This window comes from Carettochelys insculpta, chromosome 2 (assembly GCF_033958435.1).
Source record: "Carettochelys insculpta isolate YL-2023 chromosome 2, ASM3395843v1, whole genome shotgun sequence".
Taxonomy (NCBI): domain Eukaryota; kingdom Metazoa; phylum Chordata; order Testudines; family Carettochelyidae; genus Carettochelys; species Carettochelys insculpta.
In genome coordinates, this window is record NC_134138.1 from 269946768 (window position 1) to 269963482 (window position 16715).

General features: G+C 49.6%; 1 protein-coding gene across 1 annotated transcript in view; it reads right to left on the minus strand.

The window, feature by feature from the left end:
* Positions 1 to 14123, minus strand: part of DLEC1 (DLEC1 cilia and flagella associated protein) — a 109608-nt gene extending 95485 nt beyond the window's left edge. Inside the window, exons 1-4 of the mRNA XM_074985163.1 lie at positions 14049 to 14123; positions 9155 to 9295; positions 3624 to 3780; positions 1147 to 1257 (exon numbers count right to left, since the gene is read on the minus strand). Of these exons, the coding sequence (XP_074841264.1) occupies positions 1147 to 1257; positions 3624 to 3780; positions 9155 to 9295; positions 14049 to 14123 (484 nt within the window). The remainder of the gene's footprint in view (positions 1 to 1146; positions 1258 to 3623; positions 3781 to 9154; positions 9296 to 14048) is intronic.
* Between the last annotated feature and the right edge of the window lie 2592 nt (positions 14124 to 16715).

The following is a 16715-nucleotide window of genomic DNA, read 5'->3' on the forward strand; positions in this document are numbered from 1 at the left end:
AAGTGGATCATTTCACCTTATTAAAAAAGTTTTGATAAAGTAAAAGTTAAATATTTTTATATTATCAAAAAAGTTAAATACTGCTGCATTTGCTAGTCCAGAAGAACCACAGGGTGAAATTCTTCACCCCAGATTCAGTATCTAAAGTAAGTGAGCTGAAAAAATAAACCAGCATTGGTAATGGAAAGTAAATTTGACTTTTATAACAAATTTCAGCTTTTGTATTTTATTAGTATACAGAAATTAGAATTTCTGTAATATATTGCAAATGTAGTACCTTGGCCTTTAAGATTAATCTTAGTACTTTAAATATTGGGTTTTTTTTTTTCAGTTGAACACTTAGTTAGCAGCCAGCTGGACGTAATTCTACCCACACCAGCCTGCAACGTGCTAAATGTCTGTGTGGACCCTGCTGTCCTACACTAACAGTTCCATCATCCTCTTTAACCTACTCCCATTTCGAAGCAGGGTACATCAAACTGTATTAGAGAGCTGGTAATGCACAGCAACATTGTCTACATGAAGATGTAGGCTACGTCTACACTACAGTGATCTGTACAGGAGTTACTGTCAGAAGAGATCTTCCAGCAAAACTTCTGTCAACAGATCATGCTCATACACCCAAGTGGATTGAAAGAGCTATCTGCTCTGTCACCAGAGAGCATGCAGACTGCCCAGCTGCACTCTCGACAGAATGGACAACCAGAAGCTCAGCAAACAGGGCTGCCTGGTGAACCAGAAGCCCTGTCTATTCACAGAGAGCCCCCCAAAGCACCTACATGGCTTTTTTGTCTACAGTTAAAGGCATTATTCCTCATCGCAAAGAGGCAGAATACCGTCTGTGGAAGTGCTGAGTTTTGTTGACAAAACACATTTTGTGTGTAGATGCTCCCCCGAGTTTTGTCGACAAAACAACCACTGTTTTGTTGAAAAAACTCTCTAGTGTAGACATAGCCACAGTGCATAGCAGGATACAGCCCACTAGATTTACATCCCATCTTGCCATGAACTAAGTGTACATATGGAAAAGCCCTTCATGTTTCTGTTCATTAGGCCAATATGCAGAGGCTAGCCACATCTAATTCTTCATCCTAGAGAAATCAGCAATTATTAGAAATCCGTATTAGTCTCTGCTTTAAAAATTACCTTTAGGTGCTTTGGTAATAGGTACTCTGTCAGTGATGTAATTTTCAGGGCAGATTAAATTATGTTGCTTGAGAAGATCATTATCTACACACCATCTGAAGGAGGACTTCACTACAATGTTTAAAAAAAACCAGAAACAAACAGAAGATGGGTGTTTTAAGATGTACTAACCATGGTCAGTCCACATTTCTATTGTCTACACTTCACATCACATCACTACAATCAAGTATTCTGGGGAGAAATACGGTCTCACAAACTGAAGCCCAGAACTGGAATCAAACAACCCCAGAGTTCTAAATTCAGTTCTGACTCATGACTGTAGAGTTTTGTACCAATCACTGAGGCTATGTCTATACTAGACATGGAAGTTGACCACAGATATGCAATTATACCTATGCCAACTGCATTGCTAAAATTGACCTATCAATGCTCGGCTAATTTGCCTGTGTTAACAAGGGAAGGTCAACAGGAGAGTTTCTTCCGTCAAGCTTCCTTACTCGTCACCACTCACAAGGAGAACATGGGTCAACTTTGACCCCTGAGAGCTTGATTTCAAGTGTGAGGGTCAATCTTCAATTTCCCTGAGTGGGTTGATCTTCTGAGGTAGTGTAGATTAGCCCTTAATCTCAGAATCAGTTTTTCTGCCTGTATTAACACTGATCAACTTCCCAGAGCAAATATGAAGATATTTCTATTTTTGTACAGCTGTATTTCTATACGCTTTCAATAAAATTAAGGTAGAGAACAATTAATGGCAGGTTTCAGACCTTGCAAGTGACATGCCCCATTAATTTTGTACTATGTAAGGTTCATTTTTTGCTGATTCTCTGCTTACAAACAGTTTTTCAAAGCCACTCTTTTACTGTAAGTGGTACTAAACCCCAGCATTCATCAATGGCATGATCAAAATGTAAATAGTGTTTTTAAAAAAGTAACTGTAAAATTTTGTCAGTAAAATAGTTTAACATTAAGGAGTTCACACATAGGCAAGAAACTAGAGATCTAGGGTGGGGGTTTTGCACCTGGGATCAGGGCTGCTGACCCCACATGTCCAGGGCTCCAGTTGCCAGGGCCATGGGCACAGAGCCAGCAGCTGGGACCCCAGGCAAGGGGCAGCAGCAAAGGTTAGTCATTAACTGAAATATTTTACCAACAAGCCTCCAATTATCAGTTAACCCAGGGGTGGGGAACCTTTCTTCTCTTGGGGGCCACTGATCCACAGAAAATAGGAATCATGACACACACACACACACACACACACAGTGAGAGGGGTTGTTGTCCAGAGTTTTGGGACTTCTCTGGTATGTCTATACTTACTATAAGTTTAACATGCCGAGACTGATACTCTGGAGTTTGATTTTGCTGCATATATGAAGACGTAGCAAAATTGACCTCTCTGGGCTTGGCTGTTGACCCTGATACTCCACGCTATCATGTGAAGTAAGGGATATCAGCACAAACCTAAAGAGCTGCAATCTACACTGGGGGAAAAAAGTTGATCCTGATATGTTGATTCTAGCTACGCTAATGACGTAGCTAGAATTGAGTATCTGGGATTGACTTTGTTTCCTGGCGTAGACTAGTCCCTAGGCTCTGGGTTGGAGATACCAAAGAGGGATTCCAGGCATAGAATGGGGGTCCAGATCGGGGCCAAGAGGTTTGCAGTGTAGGAGCAGGCTCAGAGCAGGTGCAGGTGTGGGCCTGGAAGAGGTTTGGCATACAGGTGGGTCTGGGCATGAGTTAAGGTCCAGAAGGGGTTCCAATATGGGGCAGGGAATTCAGGATAACAATGTGGGTTCTTGGAAGGAGTTTGACTGTAGGATTGGGCTCAGGGCTGAAGCAAAGAGTTGGGATGTAGGAAGGGACTCAGGGGGTTCACAGTGGAGGTATAGGCTCTGGAAGGGCACTGAGGTCTGGAAGGGGACTTGGAGCTGGGGGCTGAGATACAAGAGGGAGTGAGGGTTGCAGGCTCTGGCTGGGCACTGCTTACCTCAGGCAGCTCCCGGCTGGTGGCACATGAGTCCCACATCAGACTCCTCCCCTGCCCTGGCTCCTCCCCTACCCTGGCCCCATGCTGCTTCTGGAAGCTGCAAGGATGTGGCCAGGTGGCTCTGCACAGTACATGCTGCCCATGCCCTCAGGCACTGCCCCTGCAGCTCCAATTGGCTGTGTTTCCCTGGTCCTCCATCCCTGCACCTAGAAACCTTGAAGAGAGCTGACCAGCATGGCACCCTACCTTCCCCCTGCAGCAGGGCTAGCTCACACTCACAGTTCAAGCCCCTGGGGTGGGGGGCACCAGGGCTTGCCACAGGTCAGATGAGATTAAGCATGGGGCCAGATCCACCCCATGGGCCAGAGGTTCCTTAACAAGCTAGCATTTTACATCCATAAATGGGAATCTTCCCTTGACTTAAATGAGCACTGAATTTCGTTCCATATCTCAGAAATGTAATACATAACACTCTTGGAAACCTTACCTGGTGGCAATCCAAGGTTCTGGAAGTCCTCCCCAATATCTGCCCTTAGCATGTTCAGAGCCCTTTCTTCTTCCGCTGTTGCTCGAGCTCGTGCCTGAATGATGTGCTTTTCTACCTTGTCAGCTTCTGTCAGTCGATGGGTGTATTCAGTACGAATCTAGCATATAGATTGGTGAATGTAAATAAATAAATAAATAAATAAATAAATATACTTTTAGATATCACAAACTAATAGTTTCAGTACATATGACAGATTTTTTTCTATTTCTTTCTGAAGGCTTGCTACAATGTTTTTATTTTACAACAATAAACTCACAGACTAGAATACATTGTTTTCTAGCACTTATCTTGCATGGGGTTTGGAACACTTATCAGATGCTTGCCAGTAAGACCACTAAACTTTATAAGCAGAAGCAGAAAGGAGGGCCTTTACCAATGAATTCCAGGGGCATCACCCTGCTGAGAAGCCTGACCTTCAGCCCCTGCTATTGTAAAAATAGAGGTGCAATGCTTGGACCCAGCTTATGTTCCAGCTATTGTATCAGGTACACGAGTGAACATAAAGTGCTCTCTCTCCACTAGTTATTAGAAAACTTTATAATTCGCTGATTCAGAACAAGGTCTTCAACCAAGTCTCTCACATCCCTGGCAAAAAAAAGTAGACTCTTGCTGTTTCTCCCTGTGTCACTCGTTCCTGATCTGCATCTGAAAAACTTCAGTTTCTACAAAATAGCATTTATCATCACTTTTTTACTGGTTTTGAATATCAGTGGTAAAAATGACCAAAGTCCTGTTGATTTCATCCTAATGCTGCTCCATCAAGAAAGGTTCTAAAATTACCTGTCTGAAGACTCAGAAATAGCACATATCTAGTCACACGTAGGGCTAAATAGAACTTTTAAAAACCCTTCAGATTCAGAACCTAAAAGCTTAAAATCTGCCTGAGCTGGTAGCTCAGCCAGAAGTGTATTTCGTAAAGCTCTGATTTGCACTGAGTATATAGCACACATTGTACTAATTTCTCAGATGGATAGAGTTCCATCCACTCTAAAAAGAAAATCTAAATAACTTTCTTATAACATGGTTTATCTTAATGCTAACTACTACTTTAGAGAATCATCTTATTTTAAAAGACAAGATATCAATGTTTGAGGAGAGACCATTCAAACATGCTATTCAGATAGTGTCAAGAATAACCACACTGTATTTATTTGTACATATATAATATGAAATTCATGATTGTCTGTCTTGCATTCTGTGCATAAGCAATAAGTCAGGTGATATGTGGGATCAAGTGCCACCCCAGATTTCTGCATGGCTTGCCAGAGTGGGGAAGGGAAGAGGCTCTCCTTTTCCAACTGTCCCCACCCCCTGGCATGTTTTGTCTCTGTCCCTGGCAGCTGGGCCTGAGCAGGGAACAGAAGGGGTGAACCAGCCGCTTCTCATGCCAGCTGCTAAGAGTTGCTGTTATGTGGTATGGTGGCTGCCTGAGAGGGACTAGCCGGGGAAGTGGCAGGCCCCCCTGCATGGGCCCAGGAGCTGTGGACAGGGGCCAAGTGAGAAGATGGTTAGGGTTGGAAGAGTTCTTAGGAGACCAGACTCCCCTGTGCCCCCAGGCACATTTCCTGCTTGCTCAGCCCAGCTGTGTCTACACGTGCACGCTACTTCGAAGTAGCGGCACTAACTTCGAAATAGCGCCCGTCACGGCTACACACACCAGGTGCTATTTCGAAGTTAACTTCGACATTAGGCGGCGAGACGTCGAAGTCGCTAACCCCATGAGGGGATAGGAATAGCGCCCTACTTCGACGTTCAACGTCGAAGTAGGGACCGTGTAGTCGTTGCGCGTCCTGCAACTTCAAAATAGCGGGATCCGCCATAGCGGCCATCAGCTGAGGGGTTGAGAGACGCTCTATGGTCACCGTGGGCAGCAGCCCTTAGCCCAGGGCTTCTGGCTGCTGCTGCGGCAGCTGGGGATCCATGCTGCAGGCACAGGGTCTGCAACCAGTTGTCGGCTCTGTGTATCTTGTGTTGTTTAGTGCAACTGTGTCTGGGAGGGGCCCTTTAAGGGAGTGGCTTGCTGTTGAGTCCGCCCTGTGACCCTGTCTGCAGCTGTGCCTGGCACCCTTATTTCGATGTGTGCTACTTTGGCATCTAGACATTCCCTCGCAGCGCCTATTTCGATGTGGTGCCGCACAACGTCGAAGTTGAACATCGACGTTGCCAGCCCTGGAGGACGTGTAGACGTTACTCATCGAAATAGACACCCACTGGGAGTCCCCCGACCATGGGAGCAGACCGTCAGGTATGTACCCCCCCGGTGCACACCCCCGGGGTTGAAGGGCGGGGACCAGAGACATGACCATGGCCCCAAGGACAGCAGTGGCATGTCCCTCACAGGAGTGCATCAGCCCCTGCCCCCACAGCACGACAGTGCCATGCCCCATCCCTGGGGATGGGGGGAGCAGAACCTAGGCTCCCCCAGGGGGAGGGGGTGGGACACCCATCAGCAGCAGCAGCAGCATCTCCCAGGGACGGGGATGGGGAACCTGCAGCAGAGGGGTGGGGGGACAAGGGCCATGGCTCGGGGCCCGCACTAACGGCTATCTCCCCTCTTCTTCCCCCCCGTCTTCCGCAGCTGCACCATCGGAGGGACCGGAGAGTGCCGGCGAGGTGTCAGTGGTCCCGGAGAGCCCACCAGGGCCATCACTCCAGGCCAGCCCCTCGGCGGAGCACCGACCAGCCCCACGGCGGGGACAACGGCAGAGCCAGCCGCCCTCCGGGACGGCGACAAACCGCCAGCTGCTGGCCATCCATCGTCGGCAGCTGGAGGTCACGGAGCAGCGGCTTCGGGTGGACGAGCGGCGCCTCCTGCTGCAGGAGCAGGCGCTGGCCTGGCGCCAGGAGGCATGGGGGGCCTTCATGCGAACGTTCGAGCGCATAGCTGACTACCTAGCCCCCCATGCCGCGCCGGCCGCCGCTCTGCCCACCCTGCCTGCTCCACCCGCCACCGAGGGCCCTTCCGCCAAGGGGGACCTGGGGCCAGCTGACACCCGCCAGCCGTATCTCCCGGTCTGCCCAGCCCCCAGCCAGCCCCGGCGAGGGCTGAGGCCGAGGCGCGGGTCACAGCTGCCCACCCTCAGCGCTGGGCATTAGGGGGTGTGGGGCCCAGGACGTGCCCCCCCCTTTGTATATATCCCCCTCAGTTGTATGTTTGTGTTTGTAAATAGTTTCTATTAGACCCCTGTTGTTATATTTTGTTGTTATGGATGCTGATACCTGCCCCCCCCCATGTACATAGTTCTCCCCTTCCTTGTCTTCCCCCTTTTTTCTTTCATCTTATTGGAGTTGTAATACATATATATATATATATGTAATATTTATCCGGCCTGTACATAGTAGTTAGTTAAGAGATCAATAATAAGGAGAGTTCTCTACAGAGATTTGGTTTCACAAACAAATGTCTGGTTTTATTTCTTTTCAAGAAAGGTGGGGGGGTGTGCTCTTGGGTGCTCTGTGGTGTGGGCGTAGGGGCTGGGAGTGTTGTGGAGGATGGGGGGGCAGTGGGGGGCCTGCCAACATTCACCCCGCGGCCTCATCGAAATGGGCCCGCAGGGCCTCCCGGACCCGGGTCCCTTCAGGGTCCACCTGGCGACTGGGGGCAGCGGGTGGCTGCACATCGGCCCTGCCAGCCTCCACAGCCCAGCCCTGAAAGAAGGCTTCCCCCTTGCTCTCCACGAGGTTGTGTAGGGCGCTGCATGCGCACACAACCTGGGGGATGTTGGTGAGGCCTGCATCCAGGCAGGTGAGGAGGCACCTCCAGCGCCCTTTGAGACGCCCAAATGTGCGCTCCACCACCTGGCGCGCGTGGTTCAGGCGCAGGTTGAAGCACTCCTGGCTGGCTCACAGGTGGCCCGTGTAAGGGTGCATGAGCCAGGGCCGGAGGGGGTATGCCGCATCTGCGATGACACAGAGGGGCATGGTGGTGTCCCCCACAGGGATCTCCCGCTGGGGGATGTAGGTCCCCGCCTCCAGCCGGCGGCACAGGCCCGAGTTCCAGAAAACCCGGGCGTCATGGGTGCTGCCAGGCCAGCCCACATAAATGTCCAGGAAACGGCCCCGGCTGTCCACCAAGGCCTAGAGGACCACAGAATGGTAGCCCTTCCGGTTTAAGTAGCGTCCTCCACTGTGCTCTGGGGTGCGGATGGGGATGTGGGTCCCATCCAGAGCTCCGAAGCAACTGGGGAAGCCCAGGGTGGCAAAGCCCGCGATGGCAGCATCCGGGTCCCCAAGCCTCACAAGCCTGTGGAGGAGCAGGGCGTTGATGGCGCGGACAACCTGCAGGGGAAGCACATGGGAGAGCACCAATGAGGGGTGTGCAGTGTGTGTGTGGCCCTCCCCTGTCAGGGCCCCCCTCCCCACCCCTCCCAGGGCCCCCCTCCCCTCCCCTCCCCTCCCCTGCCAGGGCTGCCTCCCCTTCCCCCTCCCCCTCCCCCCGTGGGTCCTCTTACCTCCACGAGGACAGCCCCGACGGTGGCCTTGCCGACGCCAAACTGCTGGCCCACGGATCGGTAGCTGTCTGGAGTGGCCAGCTTCCAGACAGCGATGCCGACCCGTTTCTCCACAGTGAGGGCATGCCGCATGAAGGTGTCCTGGTGCCTAAGTGTGGGGGTGAGCCACTGGCATAGCTCCAGAAATGTCTGCCAGCTCATGCGAAAGTTCTGGAGCCAACGGTCGTCGTCCCACTCTCCAAGTGCCAGCCGCTCCCACCAGTCGGTGCTCGGGGGGTAGCTCCACAGCCGGCGGCGTATGAGGTGGGGGGGAGGGGCGGGGTGCTGCAGGGTTGGGGGTTGCGTCCTCCTCCCCTGCGGGCAGCTCCTCCTCTGTGGCAAGGATGTGCTCAGCTGCCTCCTGCATGGCATGGAGCAGGGTGAGCACTGCTCCTACAGGGGCGGCTGGGTGGACCTCTGGCTGCTGCTGCTGGTGCTGGGGGTCCATGACTGCGTCGCTCGAGGTGTGCGTGCCTATGGCTCTGCAGACCGCGTGCTGTGCAGGCTGCGTGTGTCTGGGAGGGGCCCTTTAAAGGAGCAGCTAGCTGTTGCCCCGGAAGCGCTAGTCTGCCCTGTGACGCTTTCTGCAGCTGTTCCTGGCACCCTTATTTCGATGTGTGCTACTTTGGTGTGTAGACGTTCCCTTGCAGCGCCTATTTCGATGTGGTGCTGCCCAACGTCGACGTTGAACATCGACATTGCCAGCCCTGGAGGACGCGTAGACGTTATTCATCGAAAAAGGATATTTCGATGTCGCTATGTCGAAATAAGCTATTTCGATGTAGCGTGCACGTGTAGACGTAGCCAAACTGTCCATGAAAACATGTTTGTGATTCTAGTAAACCACAGTGAAAAATAATCCTGGATACTCTGAATCAACATTGACAAAAATTTTACTAAATCTCTGAACAGTTGAGATTTTAATAAATCTGAGAACAGCTCAAAACTGCCTCCAATCTGTTTGTCGTTTATTTGCTTTACCTTTTGCAACTCCTCCACAAACTTCTCATGATAGAGATTGTCTCCTCCACGGGACTTGATCATATTTGTTCCAATATCCAGCCCTATAACGTCAGTGGTATATATGTTCTTAAAGATGCTAGTTAAGAAATGGGAAATATCCTGTAGGGGAAAACATTAGGGTGAAATATTGTTAATCTTTAGAAAGAGAGATAGGATTGAAAGCAGGGGACATGGATATTAAACCATGCATTCACCAGGACCTGATGAAATGCATCATAGAATACTCAAGTAGCTGGTTGAGGAGGTATCTGAGCTATTAGCAATCATCTTTCAAAAGTTATGGGAGACAGAAGTGATTCCAAAAGATTGGAAAAAGGCAAATATAGTGACCATGTATAAAAAGGGGAATAAGGACAACCCAGGAAACTACAGACCAGTCAGCTTAGCTTCTGCGCCAGGAAAGATAATGAAGCAAGCAACTAAGGAATCCATCTGAAAAATAAGGTGATAAGTAACAGTCAGCATGGATTTGTAAAGAAAAAGTTCTGTCAAACCAAACTGATAGCTTTCTTTGATATGATAACAAGCCCTCTGGATAAGGGAAAGTGAATTTGGTATACCTAAACTCTGGCAAAGCATTTAATACAGTCTCACATGACCTCCATATCAATAAACTAGGGAAATGCAACATAGGTGGGGGAGGTGGGTGCATAAACAGTGCATAAATGGTTGGATAACCATTATCAGAGAACAGTTACTAATGGTTCACAGTCATTTTGCAAAGGAATAGCAAGTGGGATTCTGCAGGGATTGTTTTTGGTAATAGTTCTGTTCAATATCTTCATCAACAATTTAGACAATGGCATAGAGAGTATGCTTACAAAGTCTGTGGATGATACCAAGCTGGCAGGGGCTGCAAGTGATTGGAGGATAGGATTATAATTTAAAATGACCTGGTCAAACTGGAGAAATGGTCTGAGGTAAATTGGATGAAGTTTAATAAGGATAAATGCAAAGTATTTCACTTAGGAAAGAACAATCAGTTTCACACACACAAAGTGACTGTCTAGGAAGGAGTTTTCCAGAAAGGGTTTCAGGGTCATGACTTATTTCACTTAAACCCTTGTACTTCAAGTGGAGCATAGGTCATCTACATGTTTCGAAAGAAAACTTCTAGCTGACTCCAAGAGTACCCCAGATGGGGTCATAGTGGGCTACAATTTAAAAATGAGTCAAGAGTGTGACACTGCGGCAAAAAGCAAACATCATTCTGGGATACATTAACAAGAGTGTTGTAAGCAAGACAGGAGAGGCAATTCTTCTGCTCTACTCTGCACTGATTAGGCCTCCGCTAGCATACCATGTCCAATTCTGGGCACTTCAAAGATGTGCAGAAACTGGAGAATGTCTACAGAAGAGCAACAAAAATGCTTAAAGGTCTAGAAAACATGACCTAGGAGGGAAGACTGAAAGACTTGGGTTTATTTCTCTTGGAAAACAAGATGTCCTAGACGGGACATGATAGCAGCTTTCAAGTACCTAAAATGTTGTTACAAGGAGGAGGGAGAGAAATTGTTCTCCTTATTCTGACAAGAAGCAATGGGCTGACATTGCTGTACAAGAGGCTGTCAGGCTGGGTAAACACTGGAATAAATTGCCTATGAAGGTTGTGGAATCTATCATTAGCTATACAGATTGAATCTCTCTAATCCCACATTCTCTCATCCTGCAACATCCATAATCTGGCGTCATTTTAGTTAAACAGATGATTTATCATGGGTGTGGCCAAGTTTCCCGAGGTTCCATAAAGTTTGTTTACAGCCACCAGTTCTGGCTCTCGGTGTTATATCCTGTTATTTAGCTATAATTTACCCCTAAATATCTTCCAAGAGCCTAGTGAGCACTGGAAGTGTTGACAATGCTGAGAGACAATATTGACCTCCCATGGTCTGGCAAATTCTCTTGTTGGACACTGGTCAAGTCCTGATGGTGCCAGGCTAGAGAGGTTCAACCTGTATTTAAAAGCAGATAGACAAATATCTGCCAGGGATGATCTAGATGGTGCTTGGCCCTGCTGTGAGTGCCAGGGACTGGACTTGATGACCTCTCAAGGTCCTGTCCAATTCTATATTTTGTGATTCTATGATTAAAACAGTTTGGTTCCATAGGAAAAGCTCCAGATTTCCAGTTTTTTGGTAAAAAAGAGTATTATATGCATAATGTTCTAGATATATAAATTCTGTATATCTATTTGCACCATAAAAGTCTGGGTTATTTACAAGATATAGGCTGTAAAAGCAAATTCCATTCAGCTCCTCCAGAGAATGTCTGGGTGTGGACTGTCTTGGGCTGGAAGGCTCTGACTCCAGGAAGGATTGCCTGGAGGGGATTTAGGAGGTAGAAAGATTGTCAGGTGGTAGCAGCAGGGGGATCTAATCTGCAGCAGATACTATGGAGACACAGGAGTAGGGTTCGCATGATGGTCCAAGAGGGGCATCTCAGAACGAGTGTGTGTACAGCAGTGTCTTCCTGGAATGGGGAGAGCTGTCTCTCTGGGGCTGTGTCTACACGTGCCCCAAACTTCGAAATGGCCATTTGCATGGCCATTTCGAAGTTTACTAATGAAGCGCTGAAATGCATATTCAGCGCTTCATTAGCATGCGGGCAGCAGCCGCGCTTCGAAATTGATGCTCCTTGCCGCCGCGCGGCGCGTCCAGACGGGGCTCCTTTTCGAAAGGAGGAATAATTCCCATGGGAATAAGAGGACTTCAAAGTAGGCGGCGTCCTTTCGAAAAGGAGCCCCGTCTGGACGCGCCGCGCGGAGGCAAGGAGCGTCAATTTCGAAGCGCGGCTGCCGCCCGCATGCTAATGAAGCGCTGAATATGCATTTCAGCGCTTCATTAGTAAACTTCGAAATGGCCATGCAAATGGCCATTTCGAAGTTTGGGGCACGTGTAGACACAGCCCCAGAGAGACAGCTCTCCCCATTCCAGGAAGACACTGCTGTACACACACTCGTTCTGAGATGCCCCTCTTGGACCATCATGCGAACCCTACTCCTGTGTCTCCATAGTATCTGCTGCAGATTAGATCCCCCTGCTGCTACCACCTGACAATCTTTCTACCTCCTAAATCCCCTCCAGGCAATCCTTCCTGGAGTCAGAGCCTTCCAGCCCAAGACAGTCCACACCCAGACATTCTCTGGAGGAGCTGAATGGAATTTGCTTTTACAATCTTTCTACCTCCTTATTCCCATGGGAATAAGAGGACTTCGAAGTAGGCGGCGTCCTTTCGAAAAGGAGCCCCGTCTGGACGCGCCGCGCGGCGGCAAGGAGCATCAATTATTCCCATGGGAATAAGAGGACTTCGAAGTAGGCGGCGTCCTTTCGAAAAGGAGCCCCGTCTGGACGCGCCGCGCAGCGGCAAGGAGCGTCAATTTCGAAGCGCGGCTGCCGCCCACATGCTAATGAAGCGCTGAATATGCATTTCAGCGCTTCATTAGTAAACTTCGAAATGGCCATTTGCATGGCCATTTCGAAGTTTGGGGCACGTGTAGACACAGCCTAGGTGTGATAAAGAGGCTCCCTATGGGAGCTCTGAACACTGTGTCTCTTTCTCTTTGTGATTAATAGATCTCTAGGCCAGAAGGGACTATTGTGGTAATCTGACTGACTTTCACAATAGCACATGCCATAGAACTTCCCTGAAAAAATCCCCAAAGTGAATATTTTAGAAAAACATTCATTCTTGATTTTAATATGGTCAGTGGGGGAGGTTCCACCATGGCTCTTGGTACACTGTTCCAATAGTTGTTATTCTCACTGTAAAAAATGCACATCTTATTCTGGTCTGTTTTGTCTAGCCTCAACTTCTAGCCATTGCATCATGGGTGGAAGGGTGTCTCTGAGGGTGATGGTGGCATGGGGGAGTGGTTGGGGGAAGTCTCTTTGTGGGCATGGCCTGCAGATGGGAGAAATCTAGGGGCAGAGTGACCTCTGGGAAGTCCTGGTCTCTTGGAGGGGGTCTCTGGGGAGGAAGCAAGGGAGGGAAGGCATTCAGGAGAGTTTCAGTCCCTGAAGAGGAACTGGTGGTGGGGTTGGTGGGGAAATATCTATTTCTGAGAGTGAGTGATGGACCTGGCGGTGTCAGTCTCAAGGGGAAGGTGGGACAGGCCCTGTGAGAGGCATATTGGAGGGCAAGAGAGGGGGGTTTCTGCAGCTCAGTTTTGCAGCTGTGCATATACACTTGGTATCAAGAACTGTGCATGTTTGCAGATACCCCCTGACATCCACAGATATCCGCCATTTATTTCTGAGGATACTGACACGGATCCACCTAGGGCTCTGGGTGTGGGGAGGGCCCTGCAGGGAGGTAAATCAATGCCTGAGGGGCCAGGGTGGTTGTCTATGAAGTAGGGTAGGGGTGTGATCTTGGAAGGTCGGGGAGGGCCCTTGAGGGAGGGAGAAGGTTTTGACAGGGGAGAGACAGGAACCGAGGCCAGGCTGGGGACCTGCTTGGGGGGTGGAAACAGGGTCAGTGGCTGAGGGCCCCACAGAGGGAGGCATCCATGGCTGAGGGTGGGGATGCGCCCTGCTGGAGGGAGGCTGGCATCGGGGGGACCCGTGAGAGAGGAGATCGGTGGCTTAGGGCCCACTGGGAGCGTTGGTGGCTCAGGAGCCCGCCAGGGGGGTTGGTGGCTCAGGGCCTGGGGGTGGGGGGTGGCTCAGGGCCCATGTGGTGGGTGGTTGGCTCAGGACCCGCGGGAGTCGGGGGGGGGCAGTGGCTGAGGCCAGGCTGGAGCCCCGCGGGGGGAGGGCGTCGGTGGCTCAGGACCCGCGGAGGGGCTGGTGGCTGAGGCCAGGTTGGGGCCCCGGGGGGAGCCCTCCGGAGGCTGCCGGCGAGGGGCCATTACCTGACTCCGCTCGGAGGCCGGTCTGTGTCTGTACATGGAGGGCTCCGGACTGCTGGGGGCCCCGCCCGCCGCCATCCCCGCCTGTGCCCGGCGCTGCCACCCCGCAGCCAGGGCAGCCCGCCCCGCCGCTCGCACCGCGGAGGCTCGGCCAGGCCCGTTGCTAAGGCCGCGGCGAGCCCCGGTTACCCTAGCGACGGCGCCTCCTCTGGGTCCCGGCGGGGTCCGCCCCCTCCTCTCACTGCAGCGGAGGTGCGGGGGGAGGGGGGGAGGCACCCACCCGGCCGGTGTTTAATCAAACCAGTTATCTACGTCACGTAGCGTCTGGTAAAATGGGAGTGGGGGGGGCAAGGGAGGCACAAATTGCACCGAGCGGGGCGCGGGGAGGGGGAGCCGAGCCGAGCCACCGGCTTCTGCACTACAGAACCATCATTTCGTTGGGATGTGCCCGTCGCCCTGAGCCTGGCTCCGTCACCCACAGTCACGGGGAGTGCCCCTGCCGAGGGGCAGGGCAGAAGCACCTGTGGAAGGTGCCGGGTCCGTCTGAGTGGCAGATAGTCTCAGAGGGGTCACAAAAACCCCAGCCGCCCTGCAGCACCTTAAAGACTGACACACGTATCAGGTACTGAGCTTCCTCGGGTAGGAGGCACCTCATGGGGTCTGGAGCCGCTGTTTGTTTATTTATCTGCTCCACATCTGAGGATGTGGGTCTGACCCACACTGGTCCCTTCTGGCCTAGTGATCTGTTAACCACAGAGGAAGAGACTCACACCCCAGGGGCCCCTTCACTGTGCCCTGACACCCTCAGCGTATTCACAGCTCCCATAGGCAGCCTCTTTACCCCACCTAGAGATACCTCTCCCCATAATAAATAAACGAACGTGTTAGTCTGTAAGGTGCTGCAGGACTGCTTGCTTTATTAGGGATGGTGTGGATGATAATGAAAGCCTCAGTGCTCGACAGTTTAGGCCCTATGACAAAAATTTCCAGGATTTCCAGGATCAGCATCTGAAGAAGTGAGTTAACTCACGAAAGCTCATGCTCTAAACTTTTCTGTTAGTCTATAAGGTGCCACAGGACCCTTCGTTGCTGCTATGACAAACAGTGTCTTTCACCCAAAGACTGCAGAGCAGTTCCCAGAGATATGATTGCCTTTAGTTTCAGTATGCTCCTGGGAGCTATGTTAATCTTATTAGATTCCTTTCACAGATGGGTTAAGTGCAGAGGTGACACATGGGGGTGCACAAGGGGGCACGTGCCCCCCAGCATTGGGCCCCTCTGCACTCACCATCTGCACTGTACCACTACAGGAAATGGTCGAGAAGCATGTTGCCATTTGCTTGAGAATAATTTCAACATTTTGTACTATTATAAATTCACTATAAATTGTTTTTTACCAATTTTGCCATAACAAAATGGTGGAAATAAGATTGTGCCCTTATACCAAATCATTCCCATAATAATGTTTCCCAGATGAACTCCCATCCTGTTTCTTTGTTACTCTGCTGCCCTGTAATGATGAGACTCTGTTCTATATATGCCCACAGAAAGACCTTCAAAAACAAAGAGTGTATTAAGGCAGTTATGATCAGACAACCAACCATGTAAAAATACCTCCTGTTTCCTTAACCATTCTCTGTGTGTGCATTCAAAGGGTACATATTTCCTTTACTGACAAAACCATGTGTTTCCTCCCATCAGCATTACATAGTTAATACAGCTGTAAAAAACTCATCTGGATTCTGCTCGTCTTCATGCATTATCAGCAGAATTACCACTTTTATTACTGATGCTGATGTTTGGTAAGAACAGAAATAACATCACCATTTTCAAATCCCAAGCGGAAGTTGTGCATCTGACAGTTAAAATAAGCATCCTTTTGTCAGATGCACTAAGCACTCTTCACACTAATTGGGTAAAAGTCCTGAACAAATCAGTTTCTGAAAATGACTCCTCAGTTTTTCACCCCATCTTTATCCTATCCATGTAATAAGCAGCTCCTCTCAGGGGCTCTGACTCCTGCCCAAACAAGTTCCTCCCCTAGGAAAGTGGGAACTTCTCTGATTATCTTCGAGTTATTTGGAAATCACCATGTGCTTCCTAGTTTCACGTAGAGGGATGAAGGTTACAACCTTAGAATATGTACTGCTCCACAGAAACTTTCTCTGATATGGACACAGAACTTTATAAACGCAGGCAACTCCCAAAGTAGGGCATGAGGCAATGGCTATATTTATCACATTGTTTATGAAGTTTTTGAGAAGCTGTCTTGTTGAGTGCTGTTTGCCTAACTCAATGCCCCACACTAAGTGATTGTATTGTATTCTCAGCCTTAATGCCACTTTAACACATTTTTTTGTCTGGGAATTTCTTTATATTGTTTTTAAATTTTAAATGTGATGTCTAAGCAATTCAAGAAGAATGCTACCATGAGAAGATAGGATATCCACTTTAAGTAATTAAAAAGTTAATTTAATACCATTTCACCCTTTCTTGTCTCATGCTGGAGCAGCACAGCACAGCCTGACATACAGCCCAGTTAAGCTGGATGTTTCAGTAGAGCTGCAAAAACAGCTAGAGCGTACTGCACTGCTGTTATTTGCTGTTAGTTTTCATAGCTGGAGGTTTACCTAAACTTTGTAAAACATTCTTTAGTCTGGCTCCAAAATG